General features: G+C 52.6%; 1 protein-coding gene across 1 annotated transcript in view; it reads left to right on the forward strand.

The window, feature by feature from the left end:
* Nucleotides 1-19,196, forward strand: part of NSFL1C (NSFL1 cofactor) — a 37,157-nt gene that overhangs the window by 12,189 nt on the left and 5,772 nt on the right. The window contains exons 3-7 of the mRNA XM_060230576.1: nucleotides 713-787; nucleotides 11,417-11,588; nucleotides 14,664-14,756; nucleotides 17,650-17,759; nucleotides 18,910-19,047. Coding sequence (XP_060086559.1) covers nucleotides 713-787; nucleotides 11,417-11,588; nucleotides 14,664-14,756; nucleotides 17,650-17,759; nucleotides 18,910-19,047 — 588 coding nt within the window. The remainder of the gene's footprint in view (nucleotides 1-712; nucleotides 788-11,416; nucleotides 11,589-14,663; nucleotides 14,757-17,649; nucleotides 17,760-18,909; nucleotides 19,048-19,196) is intronic.

Below are 19,196 nucleotides of genomic sequence, written 5' to 3' on the forward strand. Positions count from 1 at the left end.
AGCTGCTGTGAGAGCTCTCTCCAGCCCCACCCACCTCACATGGTGTCTCTTGTGGGGGAGGAAGTGAAAGGAGATTATAGGCCACTCTGAGAATCTGTCCTTGAAAGGGCAGCTTCTGGGAGAACCCTCTCAGCCCCACCCACCTCAGAGGGGGTGTGTTGTGGGGGAGAAAGGGAAAGGAGATTGTAAGTGGCTCTGAGACTCTGTCCTTGAAAGGGCAGCTTCTGGGAGAGCCCTCTCAGCCCTACCCACCTCACAGGGTGTGTGTTGTGGGGGAGGAAGGGAAAGGAGATTATAGGCCACTCTGAGAATCTTTCCTTGAAAGGGCAGCTTCTGGGAGAGCCCTCTCAGCCCAACCACCTCACAGGGTGTCTGTTGTGGGGGAGGAAGGGAAAGGAGATTGTAAGCGGCTCTGAGAATCTGTCCTTGAAAGGGCAGCTTCTGGGAGAGCCCTCTCAGCCCCACCTGCCTCACAGGGTGTCTGTTGTCGGGAGGGAAGATAGAGGAGATAGTGACTGCGCTGAGGTGTAGAGTGTAAGGCGGGTTATAACCCCAGTATCTTCCTCTTCTTTGTCACCTTGGACCTACCCACATTTTGGCATTGCGTTGCAGACTGCAAGATCAGTCATTTGACCCTCAGGGGGGGAGACAAGGTGGCCTTTCAGAGAGCCGGACCCGGGAACCATTTTCCTTTTTTGCTTCTCCCCTCCAGTGACCACAGGGTGACGTCATTCCGAGACCTCGTCCATGCTCAGGAGGAGGAAGAGGAGGAGGAAGAAGGGCAAAGGTCAGTGGCTGCCTGAGCGCATTTGACTTCTTTCCTTCGAAGGATGTGGCAGGGCCTTAGCCAGGATTTCATGTGTGGTGGGTCCTGCAGGAGCGTTGTTTGTTTGGTGTTGGGGCCATGGGCTCAGCAGCTTAGCTCAGTCTTTAAAGCGCTGTTTCCAGATGTGGCCAACTCACGCAAAGACACTGGTAGAACTTTTCCAGACTTTATTGAAATCCCAAGCACTTTACAGGCTATAGCACTCCTGTCATCAGTTGTGCGATTGTAATAAAAAAGGCCAACGCCATGCTGGGTATTATTAGGAAGGGAATTGAAAACAAATCAGCCAGTATCATAATGCCCCTGTATAAATCGATGGTGCGGTCTCATTTGGAGTACTGTGTGCAGTTCTGGTCACCGCACCTCAAAAAGGATATTACAGCATTGGAAAAAGTGCAGAAAAGGGCAACTAGAATGATTAAAGGGTTGGAACACTTTCCCTATGAAGAAAGGTTGAAACGCTTGGGGCTCTTGAGCTTGGAGAAATGTCGACTGCGGGGTGACATGAGAGAGGTTGACAAGATTATGCATGGGATGGAGGAAGTAGAGAAAGAAGTCCTTTTCTCCCTTTCTCACAATACAAGAACTCGTGGGCATTCGATGAAATTGCTGAGCAGTCGGGTTAGAACAGATAAAAGGAGGTACTTCTTCACCCAAAGGGTGATTAACACATGGAATTCACTGCCACAGGAGGTGGCGGCGGCTACAGGCATAGCCAGCTTCAAGAGGGGGTTAGATAAAAATATGGAGCAGAGGTCGATCAGTGGCCATTAGCCACAGTGTGTATATATATATATAAAATTATTGGCCACTGTGTGACACAGAGTGTTGGACTGGATGGGCCGTTGGCCTGATCCAGCAGGGCTTCTCTTATGTTCTTATGTGACACAGAGTGTTGGACTGGAGGGGCCACTGGCCTGATCCAACAGGGCTTCTCTTATGTTCTTATGTGACACAGAGTGCTGGACTGGAGGGGCCACTGGCCTGATCCAACAGGGCTTCTCTTATGTTCTTATGTGACACAGAGTGTTGGACTGGAGGGGCCACTGGCCTGATCCAACAGGGCTTCTCTTATGTTCTTATGTGACACAGAGTGCTGGACTGGAGGGGCCACTGGCCTGATCCAACAGGGCTTCTCTTATGTTCTTATGTGACACAGAATGTTGGACTGGATGGACCATTGGCCTGATCCAACAGGGCTTCTCTTATGTGACACAGAGTGTTAGACTGGATAGGCCATTGGCCTGATCCAACAGGGCTTCTCTTATGTTCTTATGTGACACAGAGTGTTGGACTGGAGGGGCCACTGGCCTGATCCAACAGGGCTTCTCTTATGTTCTTATGTGACTCAGAGTGTTGGACTGGATGGGCCGTTGGCCTGATCCCACAGGGCTTCTCTTATGTTCTTATGTGACACAGAGTGTTGGACTGGATGGGCCGTTGGCCTGATCCAACATGGCGTCTCTTATGTTCTTAAGTTGGGAAATGCACGCTGAAACAGCTCTCACAAATGACAAATGCAAGGTGGAAAAAAAGGATAAGTGTCTCCGGGCTCCCATCGTTGCACTAGTTCAGAGGTGGGGAACAGTGGCTCTCCAGATGTTTTTTTTTTTGCCTACAACTCCCATCAGCCCCAGCCAGCATGGCCAATGGCTGGGGCTGATGGGAGTTGTAGGCAAAAAAAAATATCTGGAGAGCTACCGTCGGCCAGCCCTGCTCTGGGCTGATGCTGCATTGAGGTGGTGGCAGCTGCCAGCGTCGACAGCTTCAAGAGGGGATTGGATCAACATTTGGAACAAACCCGGGGTTTCCTTTGCCCCCACCTGGGGACTGGGCAACCCAGAAAGCAACGTGGAAAAGTAAAGCAGGGGGAAAGCACAAAAGCGTCCCCAGAAAACCCACAACTCTGGAAAATTTATGCAAGAATGTATTAAATACAAACCACTCATAGTGCAAAATACAAAATGGCAAGGTTAGACATAAAGATAGAAGTAAACACATCCCCCCCCCCCCAAGGACGCAGCTTTCCGTTTGTAATTTGCGGCTTCTAAAATTACGAAGTTGCGCTGTGTCTCCTTAGCGGAATAACGCTATTTACTCCATATGCGCCTTCCCGGCGGAAAAAATTATTCTCCGAATTCTTGCTCGCGGCTTCTCGAGAAACGTTTTCCCGGACATTCGTTCCATATATGAACTTTGCGCTTGAAAGATAAGACTGTGTCTTGGGGGGAATGTGTTTCTATCTTTTATTTCTAACCTTGTAGTTTTGTATTTTGTACTATGAGCGGTTTGTATTTAATATAGTCTTGCGTAAATTTTCCAGAGTTGTGGGTCGTTGGGGGCTGCTTTTGTGCTTTTTCCCTGCCCCCCCCCCCACCTGGGGATTTTGCAACCGTAGTCGGAGCCCCATCCGGAATCCAGCTCAGAAAACGTTTTCATGCTGAGGCGGCTATAGGAATGCCCGTGTGAAGGGTGCAGTGTGACCTTCCCTGCCATTGTTCAAAGCGCGTTCATTCTAGACCTTGCACAGTAAGCAGCCGCTTCTTTCTAATGGCAGCATCAGGCTATTGTACTCTTCCATTGACATAAGCCGACCTGTGTATGCTGTTTAAAGAGAGAGATGGCGGGGAGAGAGGCCAAAGGTTACGTAGCGTCCTACTCCCCCCCACCCAGGCCAAAGAGTCTGGGACTTCACACTTTAGAAAAGGGGAAACTAAAAGGGGACATGTTACAGCAGGGGTGTCAAACGTGCAGTTCGAGGGCCGAAACAGGCCCTCGGAGGTTTCCTATCACGCCCCTGAGCAACTGGCTGTCATCTACTTCCTCCTTCCTCTCTCTTACTGCCTTCTGCATCACAGCTTGCTTTGCAAGGCCTGCTCAATCGCACAGGAGCTACAGAGCAAAACCTCTATTTTCTCCGTTGACTGAGGCTCCTCCCTTGGGGAGGAAGAGGAGAAGGCAGAGCTTGCTTTGCCAGGCTCTCTCAATTGCACAGCAGAGCTACCGAGCCAAGGCTCTCTTCCTTTCATTGACTGAGGCTCTCCCCACCCCTCACAGTCCCTGGAGAAGGAAGAAAAGAGCCAGAAGTGGGGGAGGAATAGCTTGTTTTGCCAGGTTCTCTCAGTTGCACAGCAGAGCTACTGAGCCAAGCCTCTCTTCCTTCTATTGGCTGAGGCTCCTTCCCCTGCCCCCAGTCCCCTGGGGAAGGAAGGAAAGAACCAGAGCTTCCTTTGCCCAGTTCCTTGGATCCCACGGGAGATATACAAAGAAAGCGTTTTTAAAACCAATGAGCGCTAACGTTTTAAGCATGTTTTAACTTATTTTTATATATGTATATAGATCCAAGTGGGCAGCCGTGTTGGTCTGAAGTAGCTGAACAAAGCAGGAGTCAAGTTTCACCTTTAAGACCAACCGAGTTTTATTGAGAACGTCGGCTTTCGTGTGCTCTCTAAGCACGCTTCATCAATAGGTAGCCTACAACTAGGAAATACGTGTCCTTCTGAGATTTGCAAAAAACACCAATTGGCAGGGAACTTTATAACCTTTTACGTCTATCCAGACCAAATGGCCAAGCCAGACTGTTGTATCACGTGACCACAGCCAGTTTGCACACTTAAACAACAAACTGCATGCATTTCAGCCCACAATACCTGATCCCCTCGTCTGATGAAGCGTGCTTAGAGAGCACACAAACGCTGACGTTCTGAATAAAGTTTGGTTGGTCTTAAAAGGTGAAACTTGACTCCTGCTTTATATATGTATGTGTGTATGTATATTTGTGTTTGCCTGTGTCCTTTATAAAGGTTATATCTCTGCTTTTTTGTTGTTGTTCAGTCGCACAGTTGAGTCCGACTCTTTGCGACCCCCTGGACCAAGTCACGCCAGGCCCTCCTGTCTTCCACCATCCTCCGAAGTCTGCTCAAATTTGTGTTTGTTACGTCAGTAACACTGTCCAGCCATCTCATCTTTTGCCATCCCCTTCTTTTGCCTTCTGTCTTTCCCAGCATCAGGGTCTTCTCCAGGGAGTGCTCCCTTCTCATTGGGTGGCCAAAGGATTGGAGCTTCAGCTTCAGCCTCTGACCTTCCAGGGAACAGTCTGGGTTGATTCCCCTTCGGACTGACTGATTGGATCCTCTTGCAGTCCAAGGGACTCTCAAGAGTCTTTTCCAGCACCACAGCTCAAAAGCATCTATTCTTCTGCGCTCAGCCTTCCTTATAGTCCAGCTCTGACAGCCATACATTGCTACTGGGAATACCATCGCTTTGACTATACGGACTTTTGTTGGCAGGGTGATGTCTTTCCGAGCATCATGGTCTTCTCCAGGGAGTGCTCCCTTCTCATTGGGTGGCCAAAGGATCTGAGCTTCAGCTTCAGCATCTGACCTTCCAGGGAACAGTCTGGGTTGATTTCCCTTAGGACTGGCTGATTGGATCTTCTTGCAGTCCAAGGGACTCTCAAGAGTCTTCTCCAGCACCACAGCTCGAAAGCATCTATTCTGCGCTCGGCCTTCCTTATGATCTTTGCTACCTAATCTTAAATAGGTACACACGTGGCCCGGCATGGCCCAGCCCAACAAGGTCTCATTTATGTCAGATCCGGCCCTCGTAACAGAGCATGTAGTGATGGCTCCTGTTCCCTCTAAGCTAGGCCCAGACGCGGGAGGCACCAGACTACGTTTCCCGGTAACAAAGCGGAAATTTCTTGTCTTCCTCTGTCCCGTGGATCTCCACAAAATGCTGCTCTTGAGACACACGAAGCTGCCGTATCGAGACTCAGACCACTGGTCATCATAGTCGCTCACTGCTGTCTGCCGGTGTTCCCTCTAGCGTGAGCTAGCTCACAGATTTTTAGCCTCCAGCTCACACTGTCATGGCTCAGGAAGGGCAGCCCCAGGGCGCGTTAATTCATGCAGCAGCTCACAAATGTCATGCCAGGAGCTCATGAAGTAGAATTTCTGCTCACAATATGCTGCAGCTTAGAGGGGACACTGGGGATGGCTGCAGGTATAGGCTGCTTTAAAAAGGGATCGAACAGATATAATGGAGGACGAGTATATTAGTTGCTGCTAGCCATGATGACTGAGGGGGGGGGTGTCTCCATGTTCAGAGGCGCTAAAGCTCTAAATCCCAGATCTAGGCTGCAACATCAGGGGAAGGGCCTGGCCTCTGTGCCTTGTTGTTGGCCGTCCAGAGGAACTGGTTGGCCACTGGATGAGACAGGAGGCTGGGCTGGATAGACCCTCCCTGGTCTGATGCAGCAGGGCTCTTCTGGTGTTCTTATGAAGGCCTCGGCCTCTCTGCCCTGTTGTTGGCCCTCCAGAGGAACTGGTTGGCCACTATGTGAGACAGGAGGCTGGACTAGATGGACCCTCACTGGTCTGTTCCAGCAGGGCTCTTCTGATGTTCTTATGAAGGCCTCAGCCTCTCTGCCCTGTTGTTGGCCCTCCAGAGGAACTGGTTGGCTCCTGTGTGAGACAGGAGGCTGGACAAGATGGACCCTCACTGGTCTGATCCAGCAGGGCTCTTCTGATGTTCTTATGAAGGCCTCAGCCTCTCTGCCCTATTGTTGGCCCTCGAGAGGGACTGGTTGGCCACTGTGTGAGACAGGAGGCTGGACTAGATGGACCCTCCCTGGTCTGATCCAGCAGGGCTCTTCTGATGTTCTTATGAAGGCCTCAGCCTCTCTGCCCTATTGTTGGCCCTCGAGAGGGACTGGTTGGCCACTGTGTGAGACAGGAGGCTGGACTAGATGGACCCTCCCTGGTCTGATCCAGCAGGGCTCTTCTGATGTTCTTATGAAGGCCTTGGCCTCTGTGCCCTGTTGTTGGCCCTCCAGAGGAACTGGTTGGCCACTGTGTGAGACAGGAGGCTGGACTAGATGGACCCTCCCTGGTCTGATCCAGCAGGGCTCTTCTGATGTTCTTATGAAGGCCTTGGCCTCTGTGCCCTGTTGTTGGCCCTCCAGAGGAACTGGTTGGCCACTGTGTGAGACAGGAGGCTGGACTAGATGGACCCTCCCTGGTCTGATCCAGCAGGGCTCTTCTGATGTTCTTATGAAGGCCTTGGCCTCTGTGCCCTGTTGTTGGCCCTCCAGAGGAACTGGTTGGCCACTGTGTGAGACAGGAGGCTGGACTAGATGGACCCTCCCTGGTCTGATCCAGCAGGGCTCTTCTGATGTTCTTATGAAGGCCTCGGCCTCTCTGCCCTGTTGTTGGCCCTCCAGAGGAACTGGTTGGCCACTGTGTGAGACAGGATGCTGGACTAGATGGACCTTCCCTGGTCTGTTCCAGCAGGGCTCTTCTGATGTTCTTATGAAGGCCTCGGCCTCTCTGCCTTGTTGTTGGCCCTCCAGAGGAACTGGTCAGCCACTGTGTGAGACAGGAGGCTGGACTAGATGGACCTTCCCTGGTCTGATCCAGCGGGGCTCTTCTGATGTTCTTATGAAGGCCTCAGCCTCTCTCCCCTGTTGTGGCCCTCCAGAGGAACTGGTTGGCCACGGTGTGAGACAGGAGGCTGGACTAGATGGCCCCTCCCTGGTCTGATCCAGCAGGGCTCTTCTGTGTCCTGTTGTTGACATAAATGAGACCTTTTAGGGCTGGGCCATGTAGGGCCAGGCCACATGTGTACCTATTTAAGATTAGGCACTGGAGATATAAACTTTTTAAAGGACACAAACATGATTAAAGATTTTTTTTTTAAAGATGCTTAAAATAAAACACGCTTAAAACATTAGCACTTGTTGGTCTTAAATGTGCTCTCTTTGTATTTCTCCCAGGGGATCCAGGGAACTGGGCAAAGGAATCTCTGGCTCTTTCCTTCCTTCCCCAGGGGACCAGGAGGGGGAGGAGCCTCAACCAGTGGAGAAAATAGAGGCTTTGATCTGTAGCTCTGCTGTGTGATAAAGCAAGCTGCGCTGCAGAAGGAAGCAAGAGAGAGGGAGAAGAAAGCAGATGACAGCCAGTTGCTTGGGGGCCTGATAGAAACTCTCCGGGGGCCTGATTCGGCCCCTGGGCCGCATGTTTGACACACCATGCTTTAGACTCTAAAGCATGGGGTGTCAGACATGCAGTTTGGGGGCCAAATCAGGCCATCAGAGGGCTCCTATCAGGCCCCCAAGCAACTGGCTGTCATCTGCTTTCTTCTCCCTCTCTCTTGCTTCCTTCTGCATCACAGCTTGCTTTGCCAGGCCTGCTCAATCGCACAGGAGCTTCAGAGCAAAACCTGCATTTTCTCTGTTGGCTGAGGCTCCTCCCTTGGGGAGGAAGGGGTGGGTGGGAGAGCTTGCTTTCCCAGGCACAGCAGAGCTACTGAGCCAAGCCTCTCTTCCTTCTATTAGCTGAGGCTCCTCCCCCTCCTGGTCCCCTGGGGAAGGAAGGAAGGAAAGCACAAGAGCTTCTTTTGCCCAGTTCCCTGGATCCCATGGGAGAGTTACAAAGAAAGCACATGTAAGACCAACAAGTGCTAATATTTTAAGGATGTTTTAAGGGTTTTTTAAAAAAATCCTTGTGTTTGTCTGTGTCCTTTGTAAAGTTTATATCTCTGCTAACTAATCATAAATAGGTACACACATGGCCCGGCCCAACCCTACATAGCTCAGCCCGACAAGGTTTCATTTATATCACATTCGGCCCTCATAACAATTGAGTTCGACACACCATGGTTTAGAGCAGGGGTGGCCAACAGTAGCTCTCCAGATGTTTTTTTGCCTACAACTCCCATCAGCCCCAGCCATTGGCCATGCTGTCTGCGGCTGATGGGAGTTGTAGGTAAAAAAACATCTGGAGAGCTACTGCTGGCCACCCCTGCTCTAGAAGCTCTCCCACTGTGCCCCCCCCCCCACAAGCTCCAGGAATACAAAGCATTCCTGCCCCAGATATAACAACCTAAGAGAAGCCCTGTTGGATCAGGCCAATGGCCCCTCCAGTCCAACACTCTTGAGTCACATAAGAACATAAGACCTGTTGGATCAGGCCAGTGGCCCATCCAGTCCAACACTCTGTGTCACATAAGAAAAGCCCTGTTGGATCAGGCCAATGGCCCCTCCAGTCCAACACTCTGTGTCGCATAAAAACATAAGAGAAGCCCTGTTGGATCAGGCCAGTGGCCCCTCCAGTCCAACACTCTGTGTCACATAAGAACATAAGAGAAGCCATGTTGGATCAGGTCAATGGCCCCTCCAGTCCAACACTCTGTGTCACATAAGAACATAAGAGAAGCCATGTTGGATCAGGCCAATGGCCCATCCAGTTCAACACTCTGTGTCACATAAGAACATAAGAGAAGCCCTGTTGGTTCAGGCCAGTGGCCCCTCCAGTCCAACACTCTGTGTCACAGAAGAACATAACAGAAGCCCTGTTGGTTCAGGCCAGTGGCCCATCCAGTCCAACACTCTGTGTCACAGAAGAACATAAGAGAAGCCCAGTTGGATCAGGCCAATGGCCCCTTCAGTCCAACACTCTGTGTCACATAAGAACATAAGAGAAGCCCAGTTGGATCAGGCCAATGGCCCCTCCAGTCCAACACTCTGTGTCACATAAGAACATAAGAGAAGCCCAGTTGGATCAGGCCAGTGGCCCCTTCAGTCCAACACTCTGTGTCACATAAGAACATAAGAGAAGCCCAGTTGGATCAGGCCAATGGCCCCTCCAGTCCAACACTCTGTGTCACATAAGAACATAAGAGAAGCCCAGTTGGATCAGGCCAATGGCCCCTCCAGTCCAACACTCTGTGTCACATAAGAACATAAGAGAAGCCCAGTTGGATCAGGCCAGTGGCCCCTTCAGTCCAACACTCTGTGTCACATAAGAACATAAGAGAAGCCCAGTTGGATCAGGCCAGTGGCCCCTTCAGTCCAACACTCTGTCACATAAAAACATAAGAGAAGCCCAGTTGGATCAGGCCAGTGGCCCCTTCAGTCCAACACTCTGTGTCACATAAGAACATAAGAGAAGCCCTGTTGGATCAGGCCAATGGCCCATCCAGTCCAACACTCTGTGCCACATAAGAAAAGCCCTGTTGGATCAGGCCAATGGCCCATCCAGTCCAACACTATGTGTCACATAAAAACATAAGAGAAGCCCAGTTGGATCAGGCCAGTGGCCCCTTCAGTCCAACACTCTGTGTCACAGAAGAACATAAGAGAAGCCCTGTTGGATCAGGCCAGTGGCCCATCCAGTCCAACACTCTGTGTCACATGAGAACATAAGAGAAGCCCTGTTGGATCAGGCCAATGGCCCCTTCAGTCCAACACTCTGTGTCACATAAGAACATAAGAGAAGCCCTGTTGGATCAGGCCAGTGGCCCATGCATCCAACACTCTGTGTCACATGAGAACATAAGAGAAGCCCTGTTGGATCAGGCCAGCGGCCCATCCAGTCCAACACTCTGTGTCACATGAGAACATAAGAGAAGCCCTGTTGGATCAGGCCAGTGGCCCCTCCAGTCCAACACTCTGTGTCACATAAGAACATAAGAGAAGCCCTGTTGGATCAGACCAATGGCCCATCCATTCCAACACTCTGTGTCACATAAGAACATAAGAGAAGCCCTGTTGGATCAGGCCAGTGGCCCATCCATTCCAACACTCTGTGTCACATAAGAACTTAAGAGAAGCCCTGTTGGATCAGGCCAGTGGCGCATCCAGTCCAACACTCTGTGTCACATAAGAACTTAAGAGAAGCCCTGTTGGATCAGGCCAATGGCCCATCCAGTCCAACCCTCTGTCACACAGTGACCAAAAAACCCAGGTGCCATCAGGAAGTCCATCAGTGGGGCCAGGATACCAGAAGCCCTCCCACTGTTGCCCCCCCCCCCCCAAAGCACCAAGAATACAGAGCATCACTGTCCTTGACATAAGAACATAAGAGAAGCTGACTTGAAGCTCCTTCTGTATCGTCTATACCAGGGATGGCTGAGGGTAGCTCTCCCTATGTTTTTGGCCTACAACTCCCATCAGCCCCAGCCAGCATGGCCAATGGCTGGGGCTGATGAAGAAGAAGAAGATATTGGATTTATATCCCGCCCTCCACTCCGAAGAGTCTCAGAGCGGCTCACAATCTCCTTGACCTCCCGCCCCCCACAACAGACACTCTGTGATGTGGATGGGGCTGGAGAGGGCTCTCACAGCAGCGGCCCTTTCAAGGACAACCTCTGCCAGAGCTATGGCTGACCCAAGGCCATGCTAGCAGGTGCAAGTGGAGGAGTGGGGAATCAAACCCGGTTCTTCCAGATAAGAGTCCGCACACTTAACCACTACACTAAACTGGCTCTCCATGGGAGTTTGATGGGAGTTGTAGTAAAAAAAAAAATCTGGAGAGCTAGTAAAAACATCTGGAGAGCTACCATCGGCCACCCCTGCTTTAGAGCCATCCCGCACGGAGCAGGGGAGTGGACCAGATGTTCTCTCGGCCTCTTGCATCTTTTTAATTCTAGGATTCTGTGCATGCTGTCACGTAGCTGCTCTAACGCATGCGGAGGTCTCTGTTGCGCTTGTAAAAGTCAGCTGTGTGTTGGTACAACGCCCTCCCCGCTCAGCTCCAGCCAGGGTTTGGAAAAACCCGCTTCTGAGGGGGGGTGTTCCCTTTTGCACAGGTTTTATGCCGGAGGCTCAGAACGCAGCGGGCAGCAGATCGTCGGTCCCCCGAGGAAGAAGAGCCCCAACGAACTGGTGGAGGATTTGTTTCGTGGGGCCAAAGAGCACGGGGCGGTGGCTGTCGACAGAGCCACCAAGAGCCCCGGGGAGAGCAGCGGCAGCAGGCCGAAGGTAAGTGCGGAGAGGGCTCTGCGGAGGTCTGCCCCCTGCAGCTCCCTCCTCCCTCTCCCCAGCGACGTTGGCTTCTCTTTAATGGTTCTGTCACAGTGGAAGAGACAGCCCACCGTGATCACCATCTTCAGGGCTGTCATCTAGAGGAGGGTGTAGGATTATTTTCTGTGGCCCCGGAAGGTAGGACTAGAACCAAATCAAAAGAGTGTCTGGCTCAACATTTGGAAGAACTTCCTGACCGTTAGAGCAGTTCCTCAGTGGAACAGGCTTCCTCCTTGGGAGGTGGTGGGCTCTCCTTCCTTGCAGGTTTTTCAACCGAGGCTAGAGGGCCATCTGACAGCAATGAAGATCCTGTGAATTTAGGGGGAGGTGTTTGTGAGTTTCCTGCAGTGTGTGGGGGTTGGACTAGATGACCCTGGAGGTTCCTTCCAACTCTATGTTTCTATGAACTTCCTGACTGTTAGAGCGATTCCTCAGTGGAACAGGCTTCCTCCTTGGGAGGTGGTGGGCTCTCCTTCCTTGGAGGTTTTTAAACAGAAGGCTAGATGACCATCTGACAGCAATGAGGATCCTGCGAATTTAGGGGGAGGTGTTTGTGAGTTTTCTGCATTGTGCAGGGGGTACATGAGAGGTGATATGATCACCATCTTCAAGTACCTGAAGGGCTGTCATCTAGAGGAGGGTGTGGGATTGTTTTCTGTGGCCCTGGAAGGTAGGACCAGAACCAGTGGGTTCAAAATAAAACAAAAGAGTTTCCGGCTCAACATTAGGAAGAACTTCCTGACCGTTACAGCAGTTCCTCAGTGGAACAGGCTTCCTCGGGAGGTGGTGGGCTCTCCTTCCTTGGAGGTTTTAAACAGAGGCTAGATGGCCATCTGACAGCGATGAAGATCCTGTGAATTTAGGGGGAGTTGTTTGTGAGTTTCCTGCATTGTGCAGGGGGTTGGACCAGATAGTGAGAGGTCTGGAAACCAAGTCCTATGAGGAAAGGTTGAAGGAGCTGGGAATTTTTAGCCTGGAGAGGAGGTGGCTGAGAGGTGATATGATCCCCATCTTCAAGTACTAGAAGGGCTGTCCTATAGAGGAGGGTGTGGAATTGTTTTCTGTGGCCCCGGAAGGTAGGGCCAGAACCAAGGGGTTGAAATTAAATCAAAAGAGTTTCCGGCTCAACATGAGGAAGAACCTGACCGTTAGAGTGATTCCTCAGTGGAACCGGCTTCCTCATGAGGTGGTGGGCTCTCCTTCCTTGGAGGTTTTTCAACAGAGGCTAGATGGCCATCTGACAGCAATGAGGATCCTGTGAATTTAGGGGGAGGTATCTGAGTTTAGAGCAGTTCCTCAGTGGAACAGACTTCCTCCTTGGGAGGTGATGGGCTCTCCTTCCCTGGAGGTTTTTCAACAGAGGCTCAATGGCCATCTGACAGCAATGAGGATCCTGTGAATTTAGGGGGAGGTGTTTGTGAGTTCCCTGCATTGTGCAGGGGGTTGGACTAGATGACCCTGGAGGTCCCTTCCAACTTTATGATTCTGTGACCAACAGATCTAGTGGCAGAACATCAGAAGAGCCCTGCTGAATAAGGCCAGTGGTCCATCCAGTCCAGCATATTTGTCTTTGGCGCTTGTGGTTTGGAAACATTTATCCAGTCGTAGATAAAAGTCTTTTTTGGGGAAGAAAGTTAGAGGGAATGATGGGTTATCCTGGTAATTCCTTCCTCTTCCTTCTAGCAGTAGGAGGAACAGTAGGAGTCACTGCTCGGCATGCACAAGGTCCCAGGTTCAATCCCCGGCATCTCCAGTTAAGAAGGACCAGGCAGGAAGTGATGAGAAAGACCTCAGCCTGAGACTCTGGAGAGCCATGAAGTGGGGCTGTAGCTCAGTGGCTGAGCCTCTGCTTGGCATGCAGAAGGTCCCTGGTTCAGTTCCCACCATCTCTGGTTAAAAGGACCAGGCAGGAGGTGATGGGGAAGACCTCAGCCTGAGACCCTGGAGAGCCAGGAGGGGGAGCCGTGGCTCAGTAGAAGAGCCTCTGCTTGGCATGCAGAAGGTCCCGGGTTCAATCCCCAGCATCTCCAGTTAAAAGGACCAGGCAGGAGGTTATGGGAAAGACCTCAGCCTGATACCCTGGAGAGCCAGGAGGAGGAGCTGTGGCTCAGGGGAAGAGCCTCTGCTTGGCATGCAGAAGGTCCCTGGTTCAGTTCCCACCATCTCTGGTTAAAAGGACCAGGCAGGAGGTGATGGGAAAGACCTCAGCCTGAGACCCTGGAGAGCCAGGAGGAGGAGCCGTGGCTCAGTAGAAGAGTCTCTGCTTGGCATGCAGAAGGTCCCAGGTTCAATCCCCAGCATCTCCAGTTAAAAGGACCAGGCAGGAGGTTATGGGAAAGACCTCAGCCTGATACCCTGGAGAGCCAGGAGGAGGAGCTGTGGCTCAGGGGAAGAGCCTCTGCTTGGCATGAAGAAGGTCCCAGATCAGTCCCCGGCATCTCCAGTTAAAAGGACCAGGCGGGAGGTGATGGGAAAGACCTCAGCCCGAGACCCTGAAGAGCCAGGAGGAGGAGCTGTTGCTCAGTGGAAGAGCCTCTGCCTGGCATGCAGAAGGTCCCAGGTTCAGCCCCCAGCATCTCCAGTTAAAAGGACCAGGCAGGAGGTGATGGGGAAGACCTCAGCCTGAGACCCTGGAGAGCCAGGAGGAGGAGCTGTGGCTCAGGGGAAGAGGCTCTGCTTGGCATGCAGAAGGTCCCAGGTTCAATCCCCAGAATCTCCCATTAAAAGGGCTAGGCAGGAGGTGATGGGAAAGACCTCAGCCTGGGACCCTGGAGAGCAGCTGCCAGTAGACAAGACTGACTTGAATGGACCAACAGCCTGGTTCAGTATAAGGCAGCTTCCTGTGTGATTTTCTGCGCAGTAGGATAAGCTCTGCCCGGGAGGGGGTGGTCTCTATCTTTTAGGCGGTTTCAGGAGGAAATGGAGCTGGACCGCCAGCTGTTGGGATTGCGGGAAGTCGGCTGGGAGGCAGTCGCGAGCTCTTCGTCTCCCCGCAGCCCTTTCTGAGGGTCGCTGTCCGCTTCTGTCTTGCAGCCCTTTGCAGGCGGAGGGTACCGTCTGGGAGCCGCTCCCGAGGAGGAGTCAGCCTACGTGGCCGGAGAGATGAGGCACAACGCAGCCCAGGATGTGAGTATCTGGCTCGCTTTGCCTGCTGCCTCGTCGCGGGCTCTGCGGAGTCAAGCGGGAGTACCTTTCTCCGCCCCCCTGGCTTTAGTTTATCGATATTGCAGTCCTTAGACCAGATGTACGTATAAAACGCTTGATAAAAAAGGTAGTCCCCTGTGCAAGCACCAGTCGTTTCTGACTCTGGGGTGATGTCACATCACGACGTTTTCACGGCAGACTTTCTTACGGGGTGGTTTGCCCTCGCCTTCCCCAGTCCTCTACGCTTTCCCCCCAGCAAGCTGAGTCCTCATTTGACTGACCCCGGAAGGATGGAAGGCTGAGTCAACCTGGAGCCGGCTACCTGAAAACCCAGCTTCCGCCGGGGATCGAACTCAGGTCGTGAGCAGAGGGCTCCGACTGCAGTACTCTGCGGCGCAGGGCTCCTTCCGTGTAGATAGGAAAGGAAAGGTCCCCTGTGCAAGCACCAGCCGTTTCCGACACTGGGGTGACGTTGCTTTCACAACGTTTTTACGGCAGACTTTTGACGGGGTGGTTTGCCATTGCCTTCCCCAGTCTTTTACACTTTCCCCCCAGCAAGCTGGGGACTCATTTGACCGACCTCGGAAGGCTGAGTCAACCTGGAGCCAGCTACCTGAACCCAGCTTCCGCTGGGATCGAACTCAGGTCGTGAGCAGAGCTTAGGACTGCAGTACTGCAGCTCTACCACTCTGCGCCACGGGACTCTTAAAACACTTATGGATATAAATATATATATACATATTGCTTCAAGAGGGGATTGGATAAACATCTGGAGCAGAGGTCCATCAGTGGCTATTAGCCACAGCGTATTGTTGGAACTCTCTGTCTGGGGCAAGTGATGCTCTGTATTCTTGGTGCTTGGGAAGGGCAAAAGTGTGAGGGCTTCTGGTGTCCTGGCCCCACTGATGGAACTCCTGAGAGCTGGTTTGGTGTAGTGGTTAAGTGTGTGGACTCTTATCTGGGAGAAGATAAGATTCCCCACTCCTCCGCTTGCAGCTGCTGGAATGGCCTTGGGTCAGCCATAGCTCTTGCAGGAGTTGTCCTTGAAAGGGCAGCTGCTGCGAGAGCCCTCTCAGCCCCACCCACCTCACAGGGTGTCTGTTGTGGGGGAGGAAGATAAAGGAGATTGTAAGATGCTCTGAGATTCTGAGGATTTAAAGTGGAGGGTGGGGTATAGATCAGTTTGGTGTGGTGGTTAAGTGCGCGGACTCTTATCTGGGAGAATCGGGTTTGATTCCCCACTCCTCCACTTGGGTCAGCCAGAGCTCTGGCAGAGGTTGTCCTTGAAAGGGCAGCTGCTGTCAGAGCTCTCTCTGATGTTTGATAGTATGTAATTGGGATGACAGAATTTATAGCACCTATTTTTATCTATTTTAATCTATTTATGTAACTGTACTATATTTAAAATGTTGTTTATCTGTCTTAATTAAATCATGACGTGTCATGTCTGAGCTGCCCTGAGCCCGCCTTCTGGTGGGGGAGGGCGGGATATAAGAATAAAATTTGATTTGATTTGATTTGATCAGCGGGGGAGGAAGATAAAGGAGATTTTGAGCCGCTCCGAGTCTTCCAGGCTCTGGTTATCCCAGGAGATCTTTCATCCAAGAAGAAAACTAGCTTGTCAGGGAGACATTTATGCCAGTTTTCTAACTGCAGGAAGCTTTCATGGTAGGAGGTGGGTGAGAATAGTCAAGCAAGTGGTTCTTCCCTGTGCAGCCTAAAGTGGTTTTAGTCTAGGATGGGAGCCTGATCCTGACCCCCCCCAACCCCCTGCCGCCCCTGATAACCCGGAGGAGCCAAGACCACAAGGTAACTCCTTGTCATGGGCATCAGAATGAAGCCAGGGTAGAGGGAGGGATGGGGGAGGGGCTGTAGCTCAGTGGCAGAGCATCTGCTTGGGAAGCAGAAGGTCCCAGGTTCAATCCCCGGCATCTCCAACTGAAAAGGGTCCAGGCAAGTAGGCGTGAAAAACCTCAACTTGAGACCCTGGAGAGCAGGGGAGGGAGGGTGGCTCAGGGGAGGGAGGGTGGCTCAGTGGTAGAGCACCTGCTTGGTAAGAAGAAGGTCCCAGGTTCAATCCCCGGCATCTCCAACTGAAAAGGGTCCAGGCAAGTAGGTGTGAAAAACTTCAGCTTGAGTCACAAGAGCAGGGGAGGGACGGTGGCTCAGTGGTAGAGCATCTGCTTGGGAAGCAGAAGGTCCCAGGTTCAATCCCTGGCATCTCCAAAAAAGGGTCCAGGCAAATAGGTGTGAAAAACCACAGCTTGAGACCCTGGAGAGCAGGGGAGGGACGGTGGCTCAGTGGTAGAGCATCTGCTTGGGAAGCAGAAGGTCCCAGGTTCAATCCCCGGCATCTCCAAAAAAGGGTCCAGGCAAATAGGTGTGAAAAACCTCAGCTTGAGACCCTGGAGAGCCGCAGCCAGTCTGAGAAGACAAGACTGACTTTGATGGACCAAAGGTCTGATTCAGTATAAGGCAGCTTCATATGTTCATATGTAGTGTCCTGGCCCCACTGGTGGACCTCCTGATGTCACCTGGGTGTGACACAGAGTGTTGAACCGGATGTGCCATTGACCTGATCCGACATGGCTTCTCTTATCCCTGCAGTCAGGTGACTTTGGCAGACGGCTGTTCTTGCTTCTGGCTGCTCCCAGAGGGCGCCCTCGTGCTGTGTGCCAGTCCCGTCTTGCAGTGTGGTGTGTGTGTGTGTTCTTTTTGCAGTTTGGCGGCAGTGTTGCGGTGAAAGTGCAGTCATCCAGGCTTTTGTACTGTGACCACGCTCTCCCGCTCATTCAGCTCAGAGGTGTAGCGGTATCTTCGTGGCAGGGAACTTCTGCAGACCGTGGAAACAGTTTCTGCTCTTGGTCTTCTGCAGGTCCACGTCGTCCTGAAGCTGTGGAAGAGTGGCTTCAGCCTGGATGGCGGAGAGCTGCGGAGCTACCAAGACCCGGCCAACTCTCAGTTCTTGGAGTCGATCCGCAGAGGGTACTGGCGCATGGGGGGGGGGAGTGGAGACTGGGAATGAGTTGTGCCAAGTCTGAGATTCTCTGTGCCAGGTGTCCCCAGCGTGATGCCTGCGGGCGCCTGGTTTTGGCTTTGTTTTACAGTGGGCAGGACCAGGTGGAGCTGTTGCCCAGCAAGGCTTCTGATTGGCCACTGGAGGTGTTGACTGGCTATGCAGATTTTTTTTCTTTTAACGTTGCTTTGGCAGCAGCTGCCACCACAGCAGCAGGCTCTTCGCCATGTGACTGAGCGTAAGCTCTGGCAGCCATTTGGTGACTAGCTCCACCTCCTCCTGCGGCCATTTGGTGGCTAGCTCCGCCTCCTGCAGTGGCCATTTTGTGGCTAGCTCCACCTCCTCTTGCGGCCATTTTGTGGCTAGCTCCGCCTCCTGCAGTCGCCATTTTGTGGCTAGCTCCACCTCCTCCTGCGGCCATTTGGTGGCTAGCTCCGCCTCCTGCAGTGGCCATTTTGTGGCTAGCTCCACCTCCTCTTGCGGCCATTTGGTGGCTAGCTCCGCCTCCTGTAGTCGCCATTTTGTGGCTAGCTCCACCTCCTACAGTGGCCATTTGGTGGCTAGCTCCGCCTCCTGCAGTGGCCATTTTGTGGCTAGCTCCACCTCTTACAGTGGCCATTTGGTGGCTAGCTCCGCCTCCTCTTGCGGCCATTTTGTGGCTAGCTCCACCTCCTCTTGCGGCCATTTTGTGGCTAGCTCCGCCTCCTGCAGTCGCCATTTTGTGGCTAGCTCCACCTCCTCCTGCGGCCATTTGGTGGCTAGCTCCGCCTCCTGCAGTGGCCATTTTGTGGCTAGCTCCACCTCCTCTTGCGGCCATTTGGTGGCTAGCTCCGCCTCCTGCAGTCGCCGTTTTGTGGCTAGCTCCACCTCCTACAGTGGCCATTTGGTGGCTAGCTCCGCCTCCTGCAGTGGCCATTTGGTGGCTAGCTCCGCCTCCTGCAGTGGCCATTTTGTGGCTAGCTCCGCCTCCTGCAGCAGCCATTTTGTGGCTGTGCCCACCGCCCGCATCCAGAGGTGCCCAGAAGCTCCAAAGGGCTGGGGACCCCTTGTGGAGGATCTGTGCCAAAGAGGCCTGGGAAGAGCTGCTCCTTGAAGGTCTGCTCCTCTTCCTTTCCCCAGGGAGGTCCCTGCAGAGCTTCGTCGGTTGGCCCGCGGCGGGCAGGTGAACTTGGACCTGGAGGACCACCGCGACGAGGACTTTGTGAAACCCAAAGGCTCCTTCAAGGCTTTCACCGGAGAAGGGCAGAAGCTGGGCAGGTGAGCAGCTGACAGGCGTGAGAACTTCCACTTGGGCGCTGGAGAAAAGAAGGACGCACGCCGCTAGTCCGCACTCTTGCCAAGGGGAGCCTTCAAAATCGCATTCGCTCAGAGGCCCCACGACCCCAGGCTCCAAACCTACGCGTGGT

This window comes from Heteronotia binoei, chromosome 2, assembly GCF_032191835.1.
Source record: "Heteronotia binoei isolate CCM8104 ecotype False Entrance Well chromosome 2, APGP_CSIRO_Hbin_v1, whole genome shotgun sequence".
Taxonomy (NCBI): Eukaryota; Metazoa; Chordata; class Lepidosauria; order Squamata; family Gekkonidae; genus Heteronotia; species Heteronotia binoei.